The sequence below is a fragment of the Diprion similis genome, chromosome 8, assembly GCF_021155765.1.
Source record: "Diprion similis isolate iyDipSimi1 chromosome 8, iyDipSimi1.1, whole genome shotgun sequence".
Taxonomy (NCBI): Eukaryota; Metazoa; Arthropoda; class Insecta; order Hymenoptera; family Diprionidae; genus Diprion; species Diprion similis.
Window position 1 is genome coordinate 4,402,535 of NC_060112.1, and position 22,063 is coordinate 4,424,597.

Here is a 22,063-nt window from a genome sequence, read left to right on the forward strand (position 1 = left end):
CCCAGGATGTAAGCGCACTTTAAAAATCGTTTCAAGACTGATCGAATTTTCAGAAGAAAAAGTATACCCTCTTCGCCCATAATCCTAGGGCCAAGATATAAGTTATACTTGGAATTGCTTCGACTGCTTGGGGGACGAGACGCATCCTTCCATGAAAGGCCATAACTCCCGAGGAAACTAGCGTTCTTTGTTATTCTCGAAATGTTCGCATTGTACATAATACAAGAGTGGTAATAAATTTGAAAAACTGCATTTGTCTGAGTTTTTATTTCGACGAGCAGCATCAGGGTGCTGCAGCTCAACAGCGTTTCGAGTCTTGACGCTTTGAAAAATTGCACATTACAGAACAGCAGATATATAAATATGTTTCTATCCCCGTTACGCACGTCGAACAATCCAACCCTCGTACATAATACATACAATACATATATAAGCTGACTGCAGAGGGGAACGACGACGCAGTTGGGACCGATGATAAATCGCTCACAAAGAATTGAGCTAAATTTCTCGTAATAAACGAAGTCGTTAATAATCATTTCCATCAATGCCACCGCGCAAGTCGTCATTTTTCATCATCATCATCATCATCATCATCATCATCATCCTCCTGCTCTTCGAACATACGTCTTCCCACATTATTTCCACCGCGGCGCGTCGATACCTTTGTGCGTCTGATGGGTATGAGGTTATCTCTGTTTACCGTACAACACAACAACGTCGAGGAAGCACCCCATCAGGTGAACACGTCCGGTACCACGGTAATTATCATGTTCCCCATGTGCCTCGGTACACCGACTCTGCCCTCACCACTGTGGATGGCGCAGGAATAGCTCGGAAATTTTCGCACCTGCTCACACACGACTGAGAGCAAATACTTTCTGTCACTTGACTGTTGTGTAGTGGCCACACACTCAGCCGTCGATTATTACGGACGATTGAGTCAGCAACTCGCCGAAACACCGTTAGACGTCGAAAAAATATGCGCGTTGAAACAAAAAATTTAGCAAATTGTTTCAGACCAAAAAATTACATCAACTAATTTCAACTATCAAACGTTCAAAATATTTCTTATATTGTTGTTTTGAAAAGGAGTTTTGATTTGGATTATTTTCTGGCAAACGAACTTCATCAAATTCACGAAACAAATCGTCGACATTTTTTTGTTCCAGTAATTTCTGCATAATCTTTACCGAATCTGTATATAACCTTTTGAAATCGGTATTCAACGGAGTAAAAGTTATGGCAGAAAATGAGATTCATACCAATCGGACGAATTAGAATTTACGTTTAAAAATATATGCGGAGATAATATATCGTTGAAGGGTGTTTTTTTTTTTTTTTCCTGCAAAGGGGAGGATTTCTCAAGCTCGTATTAAAGTGTCGGCGTCGTAGCTTCTTCCTGCAAGTTCGGTTTCGGCTCCAGATTTATGCTCGACGGTTATAATGGTGCAGCAGCGCGGCGGCGCAACGCTCGTCGCTGATACCCGAGATGAATCCCCGCGGGCGCTTCGCGCTTCTCGTAATGAAAGAAATAAATTTTCTCGGTCTCGAAAGCCCCGCTTGAGGAGGATGGCATCGGCTCCAGGGCACAGTGCTCGCTCACTCGCCTTTTATGTTCCAGGGCACCCCTATCTCGGCTCATCACGCAAGACGGATTCGTCCCATTACCCACACGCAAACAGCCCCGTTAACCTTTATGCCATATACGTGCGAGTGCACCAGGCGCGGTAACTTAACGACGGTTTCTGCTTTGGCTTATAGAGAAAGATAGAGGAAGACACGTTGCGTGCTTACACAGTTACACCTACACACATACATATTCTGTATATGAGAGAGTAGATGTGTAGTATATGAGACTTATATACATATATATGTCCACGCATATATTATATGTTGCTATATAGCTACAACACCGCGAAGGGTGCAGAGACAGGGTAATAATGTTAAGTGAGGGGTTGATTAATACCCCTGAAAACGGTGAAGGGCCAGTATTGTATCATTCTACAAACATGTTTATTAAAGCAATACGGAAGCTCGACGATTATTTACACGTGCTTCGTTTATTTATAATTTTGTGTATATGTACACGCATGTATACGTTCAATAATCAAATCACATTTACATGTGAAGCTACTAATTATCGTTGTCTTTTAAACTGTTATTCTAATTGTTAATGATGCGATTAGTTTTCTCACTTGCTGTTCCTGTTACAATCTTCTACTTCATTTTCCAAATACTATATCGTTTTCATGAATACTATTATTTTTGTCACCATTGTTATATACGGTTGATCAGATTATCCGATACATCTAATATTACATATCAGCGACGCATTTTTTCAATTTTTGTTTTCTGATCGTGCACAACATGTCGGTCTATGCTTACTAGGCATAAGATTTGTTGTTAACTTGATTGAAGCGACGACAAGCGTGATATTGTCTGTGGAATCGTGATGCTAAATTTTTTTTAAACAATAATAATAATAATCGAACACCGTCTCGAGGATGATGAAGAGATAAATAAACAAGACAAATTATAAGTTTCAATATCGTTTAATTAGTGATATCTCACGCATGAATCATGAAATCCATGATTTTTTTTTTTCCAATTTTTCTTCTTCGAACATTACGTATTATAATAATTAATATACAGACGAGTCAGAATTGGTACACACCTGTAAAACGTAGTATTATATACGTACGCATTTTACGGATAAATGTATTTATATGTAAGTATGTATTGAGATAACGGGCCAGAAATGATTAAAATTATACAGGTATATAATAATAAACTTTGAAAAACATTACAATATTAATATTTATACGTGCATGTATATACATATATTGTACATATATATATATATTTTTTTTGTGATTTTCACTGTATTTCTTTTTCCCTTTAAATATTACGTCTATGAATGTATGTTACATACATGAAATGAATCTGTTTGTGCACGCATTTATATATATATATATGTATATACACATACGTGATAATTATTTTATTTATAATATGAATAACTCTCGAAGAATAATATAATATCACAGTTTATATTATGGACATTGAATTACATACGCGTGAAGTATATATATATATATACACATATGTGTGTACGTGTATTACGTAAACACAGTCGCGCAATAGTAGATTTCAAATTTCTTCCCCATATTTTCTCCATTATATACACAACGCATCTCAATAATATGTATGTATAATTACGCATTTTTTTTTCTACAACGAAAATGACCAACATACAAAAACGAAATATCGAAGAAAAGTATATAACACACGCGCACTTTACTGCCAGAGAACATGTCAAGCTCAGCAAATAACGTTATACGGGCTGATGGATTGTTTGAAAGAGAAACAAAGTATAAATAAAAAAAGAAAAAAAAAAAAAGAAAAGGAACAGCGCACAGCGATATTGAAGCGGAACACTCACTCCACAGTTCCCTAGCTCAGCCGTCAATCCGGTAAATCACAAAGCTATCAAGCCGATTGGTTTCACTTGTCAAAATAAAGTGAGGGTAACACAATATTATTTAGTAATGGTACTAGTAACAATAGTGCTGAAGCCGTCGCATGGTTCAAGTGTTCTCACGCAGTATCATATATCTATACAATCAATGGCGTAACGAGATTACTCAATAATAATAATAATAATAATAATAATAATCAATAATAATGATGATAATAATAATAATAATAAACGTATAATACAAATGTAAGATTCTCACGCACACAGATGGTAGTTTGTTCCATCAATATAACTATACGATCAGTTGCGCTGATAATGCAATATAACGTCGCAACGTAACATATTGTGAATTCACGAAGTATCCATAAGGCATGCATGTGTCTATATATATATATATATAAACATTATACATACATATACAGTACATGATAAACTCAAAGTATTTGAACAACGTTTGATTCAGCGTTTCGCTAAAACAGAACTCCGTCTACGGCTAGACAGCAGCTAGATTGGCTTGCGAGATATGACAGGAGAAAAAACAGAAGGAAAATCAACAACGAAAAGTTGATATTTACAATTCACCACCCACTGGTAACGAAGAAGGGATGCTTAAATTCATTGATGAACCGCGGCACCGATCCTCTGTCCGTATATCGCATAAGGTGAATAGTAGGGTCCCAGAGCGTTGAAGGCGCTGTACGGCGATGCGGCGAGAGAAGCCGGCAACGGTCCCGTCGGCGGCTTACCGTAGGGGTGATACCTCGCGCTGAGGGGGCTGAGGGATGGCGCTGGGTAGGCGGCGGCGGCGGCGGCTGCCGCGCGATGAAGGGCGGCGGAGGGCGAGAGGAGCGGGTGAGCGTGGGGCGGAGCACTCATGAGGCTGGCCGAGGAGGTCGCGGGGTCGCCGCTGCCGAGGCTGGTGTGGCTTCGGAGGTGCTGGAGGAGCTCGTCGGAGGCGGAGAACCGTTTGCCGCAGTAGGACTCACCGGCTACCCAGTTGCAGACGTAAGGCCTTCCGCCCCCCAGCGAGGACTGGTACGACAGCGAAGGCGGCGGCATAGGGCCCAAACTCGAGAGCGCCATGGCCAAGCCGTACTTCTGGTGGTCGCACTGGGTGCAGCCGCTCGGACACGAGCCGGCGCCCATCATCATCTGCGCGTTGTGCATGCTGTACTGGCAACCAGTGCAGTAGGGGTCCTTGCAGACTGGGACCAACGCCTCACCACCGGCTGGCGTCTTGACCCTCGCGTAACTCAGGTAAGGACTTCCGGCCCCTGAACCGGGCGTTGGGCCCGGATAACCGAGCAGCGCGGCGGCTGCGGCGTGGTGATGAGAGAAGGGTGAGGCCCCCGCGAAGGGCGGCCGGAAGGCGGGGTTCTCGGCGAGACCCGGGGGGCAGCACAGCGCGCTGCCCCCGAAGCCGGAGTGCTTGTAGGCGCTCAGCGCGGCGGTAGAGTCCTTCTGGTGGTGCCCGGAGAGCATTTCCATTCCGGATCGGATGATGGGACTGGCCCCGGAGGCCGCCTGGCCGTGCGGCGAAGAGTTAGTCTTGTCGCGAGCGTCGCCGGGAGTCTTTCGCCCGCCGCCCGTCGCTGGCGATGCTGATTTCCTGCTCAACGGCGTTCCGCTTCCGGAAGACAACGACTTCTTGTCCGCGCTGCTTGGCGTCGTACTTTCACACACTATCGCACTGTTATCCTGCCCACTCGCACTGTGCACACTCGCCTTCGATCCTGGCCGACCGTCTTCGGACGAAGAGGAGGACGAGGACGACTTCTTTGTCACCACGTTTGTCTCGTAAGGCTTGAAGCCCAGTGGCTTAGATTCCTGCGGGCTGCATCGCGTTCGTTCGAGTTTAACCGCCGGTGGTGAACGCGTGCTCGACGCTGAGATTCCCTTCGACGGTTTGTCCAGGGGAGAAATCATCGGTTTCGTCGGTGAATCCGCACCGATTTGACTGCACGTCTGCGCCAGCAGAGCCAGCGGGCTTTTCTTGGCGTCCAGCTGTAAATTGGAAAAAGGAAAATGGAGTTTAGTATTCTGATTGGAAAAATTTGAAAACGAAATGCGACGTTTTCAAATCACTCAAAAGAGCGAGGGCTGACGATTCCTCGAATTTGAAATACTAACCGTTGTCGGTAGCGGAGAAAGGTAATCCGGTTGAAGATACTGATTATGTCCGGAGGTCAACATGCCGCCTTCTTCAAGCACAACCATTTGTCCACACTGTAATAGCGATCCGTATATATCCACAATAACACAAACGATGTTCGCGTTTCTACGAAACGATCACAGATCACTGTTCCGACCGAAAGTCGACGACGATGACGATGATCGTCGGCAACCGTTGTAGGGTCGCCTGATCGAATCTAACTGTCTCACAATAAGTCAGTGAGCACGATGAACTGTTTCATAAACTGCTGTTATATACTTGTCCACACGTGTTGCAACAACAGGTCAACATGAGGAAAACTTGCCGATAGCAACGAAATAAATCAACGAAAAAACGAAAAAAAATCGACCAACAACTATCATCGAACAACGAGACGACGCGAACTGTTCGAGATCCGGTGAAGAAGTGAAGAGCTTCCGCGACCTTCTGAGATTCTGGAGTGGCGGTCGACGCTCGCGCCATCTGCTGGATCCCCCTCCATGCCGCCGCCGCCGCCCCTCAACCCCCACTAGTGAGGGAGCCGCGTGGTGGGGAGCGGCGGCGGGAGGGGGAGGCGGCATTCTAATTCAACACGCCACCCATGATGTTAGCCCGACGATGACAGCTCCCATCCCGACTTTGATATTTCACCGCTTTTACAGCCTCCCCGCCCCCCGCACGACGGGCGCTGCTGAGCTGCGGCGCCGCGCAGCAACCCGATATTTTATACCGTGAAACCTGTCTGTCTTCTATTTCTCTCTCTTTCTCGCCCCTTCGGATTCTCCCTCCGCATCTCCCTCTCTCCGCCTGTTACCCGCAAGCTTAATAAGCAGCTTTCAAAATAGAAACGTAATGGGGTGACGCGACGCGGTGGGGGATGGCGTTGGGGGATGGGGAAACGGCGGAGGGTAGAACATGTCGAGTGATTGATTGCTCACCCGGGCGACCGAACGACTCCTGGCGTCGAATAACGAATGACAGCCACTTACGAGCTGTTTGCCTACAATTTCGTGAAAAGCATTTTAATTGATAGTATCGACTGACGGGACTCGTTGCCACTTACCCTTCGACGTGTTCCCCCTTCCCCCTTCCTCCCCCCCCCCTCCTTGTTGCCTTACTCCTGGAGCATTCAACGACTCCCGAGGGCGCAACGCACCCGTTTTGTTCACGTTCCGTCATCGCTCGCGCGGTCTGATTCACACCGTGTGAAATCTCTTTTTCACTATTGCTGCTGTAACTATGTATAAACCCGATAACAAGATTGCTCTATTTCTCATCTGGTACTCGTCGTCTACATTCTGATGACATAATTGATATTTCGAGCCTCACAACCGTCGGCGGTGGCACGCTAACGACCGCAACTCGCTCTCTGCCTGCCTGCCTGCCTGCCTGCCTCGCGTCGCTACTAATTCACAGATGTTTCGAGTACACCGAGTCGTTGACGTTTAGTGCCGCATCGTGAGCAGTTTCGCCGGTCCTCGAAACACACTGGATATGTCGGAATACCAGAATTTCGTCTTGACGTTTACAGAGATTTTCAGCCCTCAAACAGCCCACCGTCCTTGATTTTTAACAATGTTCAATTGATATTTCCTGGATAAAATTCGACTACATTCTCGAGTTTCAGTAGCAAACGACTAGCTTTATTAGCCACCATATTAGTCAGGCTAAACAAACCCAGAACCATAGTTTGTAGATGTACTGGCAAAAGGGCAAGTGACACTTCCATGCTGAATTTTTAACGATATTTAAATAGTATTTTTAAGTTGAAACCCGATTCCATTATGGAGTTTTAGCGTTGAACGATTCGCCAGAATTGTCACATGTCAAGAAGACATCGTTGCATGAGCGGAACACAGTGATCAAAAAGAGTCCTGTTCACTAGTTTTTTGATAAAATGTGCTGAGCAATTTTTTTCTCGTAGTTCGTTTATTATTATTATTTTTCTTTTTTTTTTTTTGTTTTCTAGTTTTTTGCTCAATGATAAATTTGAAGCGGATCTCGAGTGATCCTGTGGGTAGTCTGGGGATCGTCTGGAGTCCGTGTAGAAGCTGGGTGATGCAGGGTCGAGAGTAAAATCCGGTCTCAGTGGGTCGCGGCGCCGGGATTCTGGCCGACGCCATCACACACCGCCTTCTTCTCGGCACCCTGACGCTGACGGATGAGTTTACAGCTAATATAGCGCTCCTTTGATCTCGCCGCTCACACTATGGCGGGGTACCAGGGATTTTGAGAAGACTGCTATAAACGTCAGTTTCCTGCGCCGACAAAGGCTGCCACACGGTCGCTATTGACAACGACACGACTGTAAACAAGGTGTCTAGCAGGGTACGGGGTGAAATTAATTACACTTGTTCCGCACGCTTAGATTTTCCCAAGGGTAACTAATGGAACGTAATGAAAATTAAGACAGAAAAATTTCATCTTATCAACTCACCGATCAACCGTCTGACGTACATTACCGTCAATTTAGGTATTCTTTATGCTAGAAACACACAATTTTACAACATCATTTTTGTATCATGAATTATACTGTAATCTCTCGTGTAGAACGTCGCAAGTGTGACTAATTGTTGTTACCACATCGTGAAAAACGACCTAAACTAAGTTTTCCAACGACAAAACTTTGGCAGATTCTATAATCAAGGTACCCTAACCAAGAGAGTTGGTTAGATGCACTTTTGTGTGTCTCTATGTGCTTCAATGATGTGCCGCAAAACGAGATCAAATCGAGTCTGCATTTTTTTTTATAGAAGAACAATTGAAACCACGGATTTTGATCACCGTCACTGCAAATTAAATAAAGAAGTAACTTGTTTCAGGGACGTAGGAATACGCCATGTTGAACAATATTGGTAAGCCAACGATTTGACAAAGCTTAAAACGAATGGTTGAAACTCTTTTCTCATCCGAACAAGCCAATGATGAAATGTTTGGAAAGTCTAGTTTGTTTCCAGCGAAAGACGCCCCCTGCCTCCCTTCCAAACCATCATCTGAACACCGTGATGCGAGTCATTTCGATTTAGTCAAAGCTGTCAGTTGAAATAAATCGTGAGAAATGTATAACGCGTGGTAGTCGTGTCACGGAAAAGTATGTATCCAACAATGCGATATGCTGAGAAAATTCGTGAAACAGGTCTAACAAATGCAGTCTGCGGCACTGTTTCGTACCTTTTTCTCCCTCCTCTTTGCAGCAGCACAGCGTGCGGTCCTTGGCTGGGACACTCAGTTTGTTTTGACTAGGTAATAATTTTGCGGCCCTATTGTCAGTCAGGATTAGTAAGGACCCAGCGGCTGCCTGAAGTGCAGGGATCCTTCGGCCGAGAGGGTGAGTGAGAAAGAGAAAGAGAAAGAGAAAGAGCGAGTGACGGGGGTTGGAAAGACTCGGGGGACACCAAAGAGAGATACACTTTGTTCTCTGTTGGGCGACGCGGACGACAATGGACTGTCAGCCGTAAAGTTATTGTACCGACGTTAATTACCTCGTGTACGTATATTCTTGCACAATGGAAAGAGAGAGGGAGAGACTTTCTATACATGCGATAAAGGCGCGCTCAAAGTACACGAATTGTGTCCACCGAAGTCAGGAAGGCGATAAAAATTTTTCACCGATCGACCCGTCGCGTTATTACAACCTAATGAAGGGTTCCTACCCCCCTGAGTCGGCACGGTTACACGTCAAGTGAATAGCCCCGTGAAATCAGCCCTAAACGTGATTGCTCGATGCCTGTCAATCCCTGGTGAGAAATACCGATAACAGACCTCGATATTCCGGTCAAAACATCGGCGGCGTACAGTCTGTTCGAAATGGTGTCCAAACATGGGATCATGTTGGGTTGAACGAAGGTTGGACGGATGATCGACCCGAAATTGAAAAGTGTGTTTTTACACGACGCAGAAAAGGAATTCGAAAACTGCAACCATCCCTTAAAAAATTTGAATAGTTGATGATCCCACAATTTTCCTGGCAATGAGAAGGATTCCACTAGGAATTTCAAACGTTCACAACGAACATTATAATTCACACGATGAATTTTCTGCTGACGTTTTTTCAGGGTTCGTAAACCAGCGATTTCGAGTGTATCGAGCTAACTCGATCACTTGGTACTTTCGAAAACTGTTTGAGGTGTGCTCATTGCAGAAATTTTTTGAAGAGACTGTACGTGTACGAGTATACACCACAAAGCATCGGTCGAATAAGTACAACGATTGTTATTGTTGTGTTCGAAGCGGCATGGAACGGTGATTGTAAAACCGCCACTGGACGTCGTAAAGGGCTTAATTTTATTTCACTCTATTATATATATATACCGTCCGATCGAAAATTCCAGGTAAAATATTAACGGAAAATAATATGACCTTCTTAACTGTGCATGTATTGTGTAAAATACATGCATTATTTGAGAAGGTGGTGAAGAATTTATTGTGATATTTGGAGGTGAAATTTTTCTCGAAATCATTGTTGAACGTAATTATCGAATTAAATAGGCGTGAGTAAAGTATCTGAAGAAAAAAAAAAAAATTTTCAGACAATTCTAAATAGAACACAGAATAAGGTTCGTTAATTTTTCACGCGCCTTTATCCCCTTCGGCAGGGGGTGTAAGCTCCGGGGGTGGATGGATGCTGTTGCGAGGGCACGTGCATACACATTATATACACACAAACGCGTATACCGTGTATAAAAGTGTAAAAATGCTGACAACCGAATAATAGAGGAAGCAGTCAGTCACTTTGAGAGATGGCATGAAACAGGACGGTGCCAGGGTTGGCTGGCTGACTGCCTGCCTGCCTCGGCGCTGCTCGTTCACCCGTGAAAGGTAAAAAGATGGCAAAAGATGGATGAACCCGAGCCGCGGTTAGCCTGTAGAAAAGAGAGAGCGCCCAGAATTTGCGGCTCCTAATAAATCATACCCGGCTTTTCCCTCCACCTCTCTCTCCCTCTTTGTCTGTCTCTCCTTGAAATATACATGCTACACCCTCCATGTTCCTCGCCTTCAATCTTTCCTTCTTTTCCCTCAGCGAGCCTGACTCAGCCGCCGAGTCGCTCGCTCGAATCGACACCGACGTTTCCAAAACCTCGCATTTCCCTCAATTTTCATCTTAGCCATTATGGCGAAAAAATCGAATTCATACCAAGAAACGTGCGCTTCTTTATACTCGAAGTACCGATAGTAAGTAAGAGAAAACGGTGAAACTTAACAGACTGCGCGTCAGACTGCACATGCGCGAATCTTCGCAGATTTTCGTGCAAGCTGGCCACCTTAGGTTTCGACTCCCAAACGCGGATAATGGAAGTTACGTAGGTGATACGATTTTTTTTTTTTTGTTTTTTTTTTTTAAAGCAGGTTAAGCAGATTTCAAGTAGTTGAAGTTGTGATTTGGAAAGGCTTGTCGAATTTTTCTTGTTAAATGAACAGCATATTTTCAAATCGCGATTTCATGCGGGTGAGTTTGACATCTTATACGACCCGTTTTGAGTTAACTTGGCCTTCTTGCTTTGCAAATAAAAATGTTGCACACTCGGCTAATTTATAGCCGATTTCATCGGTTCTTATGAGCAAAGATTACGTCAATGTTATTATGATCTACCTAGTGCTAGTTAAAATCTAAATTGATATCGTGAATTTTGTCGATTTTTTATCAACAGTTTAATACTCTCTGAAGTGAGCCAATTAATTACAATCATATTTGATTGCGACCGATTTCTACCGATTTTTATAATTTTCACCACGTTTTTTAACCCAACGAAGTGCATTTAAGCAGAACTGACCCCTATGGCACGGATAGATGTCGCAAATTCCACCCATTACAGAAGAAAAACTCCAAGAGAATCGAAATCGAGTTTAAATAGGTCTGAAAATCGTGAAAACATTATTCTGAATTTTTATTTTATTCTTTCTTTTGCACTAAATCTAACGTAAGTTCTTTTTTCGGGTTCAACCGCCGAGTTTTTTCATTTGATCAATTGTCAGATAGACAACACTGGCACTCCGATAAGACAGTATCTTTTCCTCACTCCACCTAACCAAACCCAACTTGACCCAAATACTTGCAGGATTTGTAAAGGCGCGTCGGTCCCGCGATGACACGGCTGAAGGCGTGCGCATTAGTATCTTTCGAGTGTGCAAAAGAATCTGCGGAGGTGTATGTTCTTCGTATGAATGCACATATCTGGATACGCGGTACAAGTTCAAGTATAGTTAAATCTGTGCATTTGTGTGTGTGTGTGTGTGTGTGTGTGTTTGTTTGTGTGTGTGTGTGCATATATTTCAGGGATAAAATATGACGTCGCTTTCACGGGTTCGTTCGGGACATTTTTATAACACCTCGACTATATATTACACACATTATATACATAATCGTCGTGCAATCTTGCAACTGATTTATACATTATTCTTTACTAATAAAGAATTTTAACTAACGTGTAAACTGAAGGTGGTAATATATTTCCATATTTATTTCTTGATGTGAAGTAAGAAGTGTGTTTATTTTTTTGTTGTCGTTTTTTAAATTATCATACTTTATTCCTATAATTTTGGTCATTTTGTTTCTACTCTGTTTCGTCTCTTAACAGAGCCGTTATCTAGAAATAAACAGTGTTAATGTTGTACGTTATAGAGTAATAATGTGCTTCTTGAAGCCGAGCAATAAAATAAACCGACGGGCTATAAATTTTATTCATCCGTATACATATGTATGTACGACTGACTTGGTGGCGAACTTCGTTCGACGATGAGGATCTTATTCTTATTCCTTGCATAGATTGATACTCTGTGCTGTCGAATCATACGTTTCCAAAAATTTCACCCCCTTATAGGAGAAACTTATATCAATGTCAAACAAATTTCCATTTTTATGCAGGAGGAATATTGAAATAAAGGAGAAAAAAATACTGGGATTTAATATTTCAGAACTTTACCGCGTGCTTGACTGTTTGAGGAATTTCTAGTTGATTCAGATAAATTTTAACCTCGACTGACTCTAAATAATTTCAGTTTTTTACCCGCGTTGATTTGTTTTTCCTTAGAATCTGTTTTTTCTCTTCGCAATTTCGTTCAAGATGAAAATATATTTGTCAATTCGTTCGATGTAATTCAATTTACCAGGGAGATAAAAGAGGAAAATAATTTCAACTGTAAATAAATCCTTATTCTCTATGTCTTGATTTCTTGAATGGATTTATTCCAACTTCTTACTTTGATTATATGTACAGTTGAAATTATGTATGAAGAGGAAGAATAAAGAGAGCAATAGATGGAATGTCAAATTTGCGGCACAGCGCGTTGAGCTCCTATTTGCGCGGCTCTTTAATAAAGGAAATCGCATTCATTCAATCCCTTTTTCCACACACCTTTCCATGTTTCTGCACCAACACTCCGCGATATTAAATTCGCCAATATTTATTCGCAGCACGCAGACTAGACAAGGGTTCAGCAATTTTTTGGCCATTGAGTTCATCTACAACCTTCAAGTACCTATCGGTGTTGATCATTTATTGAAGAATCAATTACAAAGCTTTCGATCTTTGAAAATACTAGAATTTAATTATATTAGATCGATGCTTCATTTCAAATCGTTTCAAAATGGTTAAAGATCTAGTAGAACCTGAAGACTATTTTCTACGAAGTTGACGTGGGTAATGTTAATGCGACGAAATTTTGAAAACTAAATCACTGATTGTAAACTTTAGAATGACTTTGAGCGTCGAAGTTTTTTAAATATTAGACATATTTTGTATTATTATGGTTTCTTGAACTTAAGACAGCCGATTTGTGAACTAACGATTTTTTAGAAAACTGCATTGGTTTACTTGATCGATATGACTCGAATTTTATTATTTACTGCAAAGTCGCTGAATCAGATTTCTTGCTTTCATCGATCAATTCAATATCGTCATATATGTATCGCAATTGATTAGCGGTGCAATACTGTAAAATTAAATATCTAACCATGATCAACCCCGAATGAATTTCACCCCGAACATAATTCAAAATCCTCGTAGAGTCCCTTAGTTGTGGAAATGGGCCTCTTGGTGCCATTTTTCGTGCGAAATGAAGGCCTCTTTCGAAATTTTTGGCACTCTCTTTGACGTTGGCGATCTTTTACAATACATAAACAATCAATTATAGTTAGAAAAACTGAGTCAGCTTTTTTGCGGTCCTTAGGCAATACCTAGATATTTTTTTATACTCTTATAACTCATTTTTCAAATAAAATATCACGTTTGCGTTGAATTTCACCCGGTGTGATCGTTACGCAATTCTGTTGAGATGTGACTAATTACATAGGCTTGAAAAAAAAGTAATTCTAGTGATTAAATTTACAAAAAATAGTGTTTCGAATGAAACCAGACATCCCAGAGTGAAACTGATCGAATACATAGTCTCTCTATGTTCAACCATTTCGAAACTGACAAATTATTTCAAGATCTTAGCAGATAACGAATTAAAAAATGTCACAAATACCCGATGCCCGGAGAAGTCTTGATGAAATGAATAAAAAGTATCTATTCACCGTCAACAAACCTCCACAATCCCCAACCCAAGTTCCTTTTCAATCTTTAAATCGTTTTCCGGTTGCAAAATTCGCATTTGTATCTGACGGATCACCGTGCACAATATATGCGCGTGTGTGTAGCGCAGAAATATCAGCGGCTCCCCAGCTCGGCGTGTTTGTTGAATACGAAGTCACGTATTGAATGCTCTACACCGGATGGGTGGGTGTGTACGTGTCGCAGGGTTATACGCATGTGGAGGTTTGAAAGGCGGGCTCTGGCAGGGTGGCAGTCAGGCAAGGCAGTCAGGCAGTCAGGCAGTCAGGCAGTCAGCTAGGCAGGCAGGCGGGCGAATATATTGATTGCGTAGCCGGCTGGCAGCGACAGTGACATATGTCACCGGGGCTTCTCTTTATCGCTGATTTAAACATGAGGCAGTCAAGTCCTCGCCTAGCTGCCTACGTCACGTATAGCCGACACACACACGCACCTCATCCTCAATACTGACGTGGAACCTGGCCTCCGCCACGAATATGGCGTGCTGCACCGACAGCCACAGCCCGTGTTAACCTGTTATTATTTTAATAACAGCCATGCGTCAAGATTTACCGCCGCGAACTGACCCCGCGTTTTACCCCCCGCCCCGCCCCTCCCCCGCCGCACGTTTTGCCCATTTTCTCCATCGGCGAGCGGGTCTGACCATTTTTGCAAGGAGGAATTAGGGAGGGAGGGGGGGGGGGGGGGGAGGAGATGGAAGATGAGGGAAGGTGAACCGAAAGAATTGAGAGATTTTTTGACGTAGCTCGTTTTTTTTTTTTTTTTTTTTTTTTTTTTCTAAAGTTGACATATTTTTGAAAGATTCTTTTTTTACATATTTTTTTTTAACCGAAAATTACACGGTGGTTTATTCTTATATTAGGTAGAGAGTAATAATTTGATAAATTTATATCGTTTAACAAAAGACATGTTTTTTTTACTTGAAATGAATGCGATTTCACTTGAGAAAACAAGCAATTGTTGTTCTGATCAATTTTTTTTTCACGATAAAATGACATTTCTTCGAATGAAAAAATAATGTAAGAAAATGAAGACAAAACACTTCTCTTGTCATATCTGGTAATTTCTTATTGTTTACACGATAAAAGGTGAATTTAGTTTTTAGTACATTTTACATAAATTGTAATAAATATTGCGCGAGGAATATCTTTCATCACACGATGTAAACCATTGGATCAAAAAGTGAAACTGGATTATTAGATCTCATCACAATTGAAGCAAATGTTACCTTAATTTCTTCTCACCGTGTACTCAAATTTATTTCTATCATAAATTGTCTCATTCGATACGTAATATACGTGCAATGAATAATTCTTGTTCCATTTTATATAAAAAAATTTTAGAATAGCTACAAATTTTTACTGCTTCTTTCTTATTTGCATTAAAAAATCTAAGAAACAATTATACTACGAAAATGTTTAAAAGATATTTCGATCAAGTGTGGTCGATCGGATTCCGGGAGGCCGCTGGGGGCCGGATCATTAAAAACATCGATCGATCATTCGATCATTCGACGATCGATCGGGCGTCGGGAGCCTGCCGAGGTGGACAATGGGATATAGAGATCGATATCACCGGCTCGAAGATAAATAGGTAGGTATATACAGTGCGTGCAGTGTCGATCCTCGAGTACTGTACATACATAAAATGACGAATGATTCTTTCCATAGTGAGAAATGTATCGTTCATGTAATATTAATACATGTATAAACGTAGATATGAGTTCACTTATATAGGCACCGTTGAAAAGTTTCATACAAATATACGATCTTGATCAAGTGATGAAAAAATAAAAGAATAAGAATAAGAATACCGCTGCAGTCGATCAATTGCATACAAAATGTTGATCGAGACGTCAATCGTTACCTTGCCACACTGTAGAACTTGTTACAGAATGGACTTTCAGAACAGTGAGCTCATTAACAGAATATCAGATGATACCGATATTAATATAACGCCAGAAAACACTGAAACGAAAATTTTCTTGTCTTTTTTCTTCTTCCAGAATATTGTAAAAAAAAATTATTTCTACTAAAAATTTGTGTATAATATTTTTAGCCTTGAACAGCAAAACAGATGGGAAAACTTGAGAGGAGATAACCTGGATGATTTTAAAATTGCATCATTTTAAACGAAAGGATAACAATATTGAGAGAACCTGATTGATGAATTACCTAATCAGCTTCGGTAGATTTGAATCGACGTATAGGGCAGAGTTGGTGAAATATTTTATTGAAATACGTTGGAAAAGAGGAAATAAAACGATGGCTAAAAAATGAAGAAAGATTGTGGAACAGGGTAGTGGTTCGCATGGAACGATCAGCGGTGTGCAGTCATTGGGGAAACACGAATCAGGCATAAAGCATAGCTGCACCCACACGCTGAATGCCGGGGTGTAAGTGAGTGCGTGTGTGTGTGTAACGCAAACGTTGAGGAGTTTTAATTAAGAGAAATCACTGACCGACCGGATGCCGACGAGGTATAGCACCGGAAAAAGTTGTCACGGTTAAAATAAGTTGCCCGGGTCCGAAAATTTGCCCGGGGCACGCGCAGCCCTCTGCTTTCCTCCCCTTTTCCTCCCTGCCGCTGCCCCAAAGCTCGTATTTCACGTTTTAATCTCTCCATTGTTCCCTGCCTCCCGGTACCCTGCACTGCCTCTGCTGCCTCTGCTGTGCTATAGTATAACGGAGTTTAGGAGGAAAAATAAATGCCTACCACGAAACACGCAAACCTGTCGGCCATAAACTAGCCGAGAGGCAAGCGCCTGCGCTCACGACTCGCATTTTTATATTATCTCATATAAAGAGAACGGCCACGAGTCAGATCTCCGTGTGCAGATTTTCTTCTTGCTTTTTTAAAATTTTTTTATTCCTTTAGTTTTCTTTTTTTTTTTTTGCTTTTATTATTTCATTCTTTTCGCTATTTGAGAAAAGCAGAAAATTATTTTAATACGCTTTCGGGTCGTCACTGACAATTTTTGGGTGTCGTGCAAAAGATTTTATTGATTTGAAATTACACGTCATAACGAAAAATTCCTCCGGATACTTTGTAGGAAATTTAACGCTCTGCGAAATAATATCTGTTGTAAAATTATCGTAAATGAAATATTTGTTGCGTTATCAGCTAAGAACTGTATTCATTTTTTCTCTAATAATGTTATAAATATTAGGTTTACGAAAATTTTGCAACAGATAATTCTTGTAGAGCATTAAATTTATCTTACAGAATGGCTAGAAGAAGTGTTTTTTATAATACATAATTTCAAAGTAATAAACAGTTTTCTTAAAAAAAAATTATTTAGTCAATTTCTGAAGTGGTTAAAAATCTCTGAATAAAACTGCAATTTGTGAAATTCCGTAAAGCGTGTCCTTTGAATCCTGCTCAAATCTTTCATAAATCAAAAACACGAAAAATCATACAATGATTTCGAAAACTTGAAATCTGATTTGCACAAAAATTAGTAGAAGAAGACGTCGAACAACAGAACAAAAAAAAGAAATAAAAAAAAGGAACGAGCTGGCCATTGAAGAATAGTGTTTTCTTCAGAGTAATTTTTTCTTAATTTCGCTCAGGTATATCGCCGTCAAGGTTGAAGGTTCGAACTACCCCGGCACTTATCTGGCGCCATACCGATTTTCTGTGGCGTCGTCGTCGAGTAGCCTTTATACCTGCGGGTCGCGCCGCGCCGTCTTCTGCGATTAGAAACCATCTCGGAGGTCGCTGATCTTTTTTAGGCTGAGTTGCCTAAGCGATCCTAATTCACCGGGCGTCCTCCTAGCGCAATTAGTGTATTGGTGCCCTGTCATTACGCGTAGACTCCAAGCTGAAGAATACCGCTAATTACACGGCACCCGGTATAAGCAGTGAATTTTTGAATTGTAATTCAGTGGAAAAAACAAGCGAGAAATCATTAAAAATTGTGTCTTCAATCCTGTTCCGTTATAGCTTCTTATATACAAACGTCAGGTCGAAACGACGCGGCGACATTGCCGTGAAATCGAAAGCGACGCCTCGTCATTCCCTCGGTAAGAGCGTCGCGACGTAACGTCACCCGCCCGTCTGCTTTCGACGCTGAGCCTGCCACTCATCCTGCCTTAAGATACCGGATCATCTCCGGCTTGATCACTGTCGGACCCCGCGCAGACGCCCCTCTCAATAACCGTCAACGCAACCCTCGGAGACGATCGTCACGTGCCCGATACAACCCAAGAAGCCTCGACTCACGGGTCTCCGGGTACTTTTCATCGCTTCTTCAATTTTTTCACCACCGCCGGTGCCTGACCCTCGAGTGAACAGCGTGTCCACCACCTTTCAACTTGTGCCCTGTTTTCAGTAAGGAAATAAAACGATATCACTCAAACATTATGTGTGGATTGTTTTAGTTCCGCATTTCACAGCCGAATTTTTTGTAATCTGTGTAGGTATATGTATTTATAAATAACCTATAAATAATTGGCAGGAATATAGATGCTGTGATAAAGTTGTAATCGATTTTTGAAACAATGGATGTTTTCCAATGATCAAAATCGTTGCAGATCGTATCAGTGGAAGTTTAGGCCTTATTACGAAACTGTTTTTTTTTTTTTTGTTTTGTTTCTTGTTCGTCAGCGATTGTGGACAGGTGTACAGAAATAGACGTATCACTAAACTTGGGACAATGAATCGGTTATGATATGGTACGACTCTCCAAGTTGATCAAAGTCAGATTTTAGTTATTGATCGGTCAAACCTGGGTTGTTTGAAAAGAAGTCTCACATTGTGTGAACAAATAGTTGATTTTTGCCTGTTTCTTTTGTTTTTTATGGGATTAAATTCGTGCGAAACGAAAACATCAATTTTTGAAGAAACTACAACTAAACTCATGACGTGCTAAAGTTGAAACATCGACATCGAAAGATTCCTCATCGGTTTGTTGTTCGATCATGTTACTGTAGTGATATAAAAAATTCTAAAAATTGCTTTGTGATAAAATAGAATTAGAGTAAAATCTTATAGGTAAAATAATTTCAGCGTAATTAAATCTCTGTATTTCACTCATTTCTTATACAAAATGCAACTCATACCCAAGTAGTCTTTCTCTCTGTACATTTCAAATTTCAAAAAAAATCTGCATGATCGTATATACCCATCGACGTAAACGTGAAAAGTGAAAAAACAATCGCAACAACAACGTGTTCCAAGCTATTATAGTTTTTCCATTTCCCCTATGTAACACATCGATCTACTCCGGACAGAATTCCGAACATACCTAAACCAGTTCTACCGTAGAAACAAAATCATTCGTGTTTTTCCCCTCCCAAATAATCCCAAGCTGTAGTCCAAGCCTTCTAACGGCGGTCCAAAATCACGAATAACAATCCGAGTTTTGGAGAGTCTGGAAAACAGTGGGCGAAATACTCTCTTATCATCTCGTCGACCGGCTTTTCGAGGAAGTTTCCTGAGAGAGCACGAGATTCCGCACACGGATGCATGCCGCGTGAACGCGAAGGCTTAATTGCGGGAAGACAGCCTCAGCACAAACACACTAATACCCTCTAACGGAATTCCAATCTGTCAGCTCGTGGTGACCGCTTAATCCCGGAGATTACGGAGAGCACGGGGCGTTGGCTTCGGATGTGGACGCGGACGGCCGCGTCGCATCTGTAGGCATGGATGAGTCCGCGGCCGCCTGCGGCAGGCGGACGCCCCGCGTCACTGTCACCGGCCCTGTCATCCTATCAGAAAACTCAAGTCTGTTTGCCGGGCACTTGGGACTGTCCATTCGTCCCTTGTTGTTCGTTGTTTACTCGATCGGACAGCGAGACGGGGAGATGGACAGGCCTGTCTGCCTGCCTGCATCGCCTCCCGTCAGAAAGGCAGACACTCGGAAAAGACGGTCTCAACACTGACGTGGACCACGGGTTCACCGTTGACACCCAGACGCATCCACGTGCTTTTAAAATATTTTTTAAATGGTGTCTAGGCACGAAACTGCTAGCTTACTCTGGAAAGAAGGTGATCCATGTGTTTACTTTCAACGGAAATTTGTGCTACTCAAAGTATTCAGACTCGGGAAACACGTCATCATTGCTAGTAATATATGATTTTCAAGTTGGATGGTAACACAAAAACTTATGATATCAGAACGATGGCCACGCACTATTTTAGGTCTTTATATTTTCTAAAGGTTTTAGACTCCGGGAATTTTTTTTTTTTGATTCGTTTACTGATAACTTGGATCACACAGAGTAGGCAGATACTAAGGAAAAACCGTCTCAAGGCTGACGTGTGTACTATGGGGACCACTGATTATACCAAACACATCCATGTGCTTCGAAAGATTTTTTAAACGATCCTCTAACCGCAGGTCTGTTAACTATTTGCGCTGTTGAGGACGTCTTGATGCTCGATTGGCTGCTAATTCCGAAAACGACGTAACTACAAGTACACTTTTTATAATCTTTTATGGACACTTCTCAGTATTTAGATTGTAGAAACAGGTTATAATCGTTCTAAATGTAATTTTCGAATGAGAATATCACCTCACAAGGGTTTCAAATCAGTTAAATAATGACACTATGATACTCTTTTATACTTTCAAAGATCTAAGGCTCCAGAAATTAGTTCAAATACACTTATTACTCATTTGGAACATGGTTTAAGGCATGTTATAGCTAAAAGAAAGATTTAACCAGAAGCTCCTGCATCCCTTTCAAAATATCTAGGTTATCTAAAAACGGGTAAAAATTATGCGCTCGAAATAGGTTATGGTGGTTATGCCATTTAACCATGTTCTGAAAATAACTAAAATAATCGAGAATACTGCATTGAGATTCGAATAAACCAGAAGTGAACATCAAGAACGTAAACAAGCAGAGAGATTGTGAGAAAACCTTATTTTTCTCTAGCAGTGTGTTTAAATTCGGGGAAGATTTTTACGACCTGAGCAAGAGAATTCTTATTAGCATAATTTCTGCAACATTTTATCGTGCACTGCGAAACTTGAGTATTTATAATCGGTGGTACGTATTTGTCTGGGTTTCGTACAGTGCAATCCTCTGACGAATGCTAGTGACGCGTGCCAACCTGCGTCATGTCTCATGTTGACTCCATGCAACAACAACGATGAGACGTGGTAAAGACTAAAGATGTGTATCTCGATTACAGTGAAATCCTCAGTGATAGGTGCTACTCAAGTTTGTAGAAATCGGTAAAGATACACTGATGTTTATCACCTTATACATTCGATAGTCACTGGAATATGATTCATGTGATGGGTCTGGCCAGAGAACGATAAAATCAGTTACCCAGACCAGTATCCTGATTTTGTCAAAAGCTGTTCAATCCAGTCTCCAATTACTGTCGTCGGACTACTTATCTCGTTTTCTCCAACTGACTTCAACTGACTTGCTGGATGAATTATATAACTAGAGAGCATGTCGTTATCCTGGTATGTTGAGAAGGTTTGATTCATTTCAAACGTGATAATACAACAGTCTTATAACAAAACTGAGCGAAACAATATATTAGAAAGATATTGTTAATCTTCTGAGAGACCTTCATCAGACCAGGTTGACGTCCCAGTAGGCCCTGATCAGGTTGAAATCAGGCGGGCCCTGTTAAGGCACACCTGATGCGGCCCTGGTTAGGTTAATACCAGGCATGTCTTAGTATGGCATACCTAGTCTGGCCCTCAGCAGGTTCAGGTCAGGTAAACTCCACTATGGTGTCCCTGATCTGATCCTGACTTGAACCTGACACATTGCAAGTAGCCCGAGCAGCTAACAGGCGACACGGAAGTCCAGGGCGTTCTCATGATAAAAGAATCAGATGACTTGCAATAAAGTGTGCCGTTTACTTGCAAAATTGTTTTAAAATATCATTTTGAAATTTATTATTTTT

At 41.7% G+C, this 22,063-nt stretch overlaps 1 protein-coding gene across 1 annotated transcript; it reads right to left on the reverse strand.

Moving 5' to 3' along the window:
* Positions 1–3,976: 3,976 nt before the first annotated feature.
* LOC124409187 (zinc finger protein Noc) lies at positions 3,977–5,971 on the reverse strand. Its single transcript, XM_046886624.1, has 2 exons — positions 5,609–5,971; positions 3,977–5,482 (listed from the first exon to the last, which is right to left on the reverse strand). The coding sequence occupies exons 1-2, from the start codon at positions 5,693–5,695 to the stop codon at positions 4,094–4,096; spliced, it is 1,476 nt and encodes a 491-aa protein (XP_046742580.1). The 5' UTR covers positions 5,696–5,971; the 3' UTR covers positions 3,977–4,093.
* Positions 5,972–22,063: the final 16,092 nt, after the last annotated feature.

What these genes read in the sequence shown, in the direction of transcription:
- LOC124409187 (XM_046886624.1), bottom strand. Translation starts at nt 5,695, where the DNA reads ATGGTTGTGCTTGAAGAAGGCGGCATGTTGACCTCCGGACATAATCAG. An exon ending in TTTCTCCGCTACCGACAACG is followed by an intron (nt 5,483 to 5,608) that starts GTTAGTATTTCA and finishes TCCAATTTACAG; the next exon opens with CTGGACGCCAAGAAAAGCCC.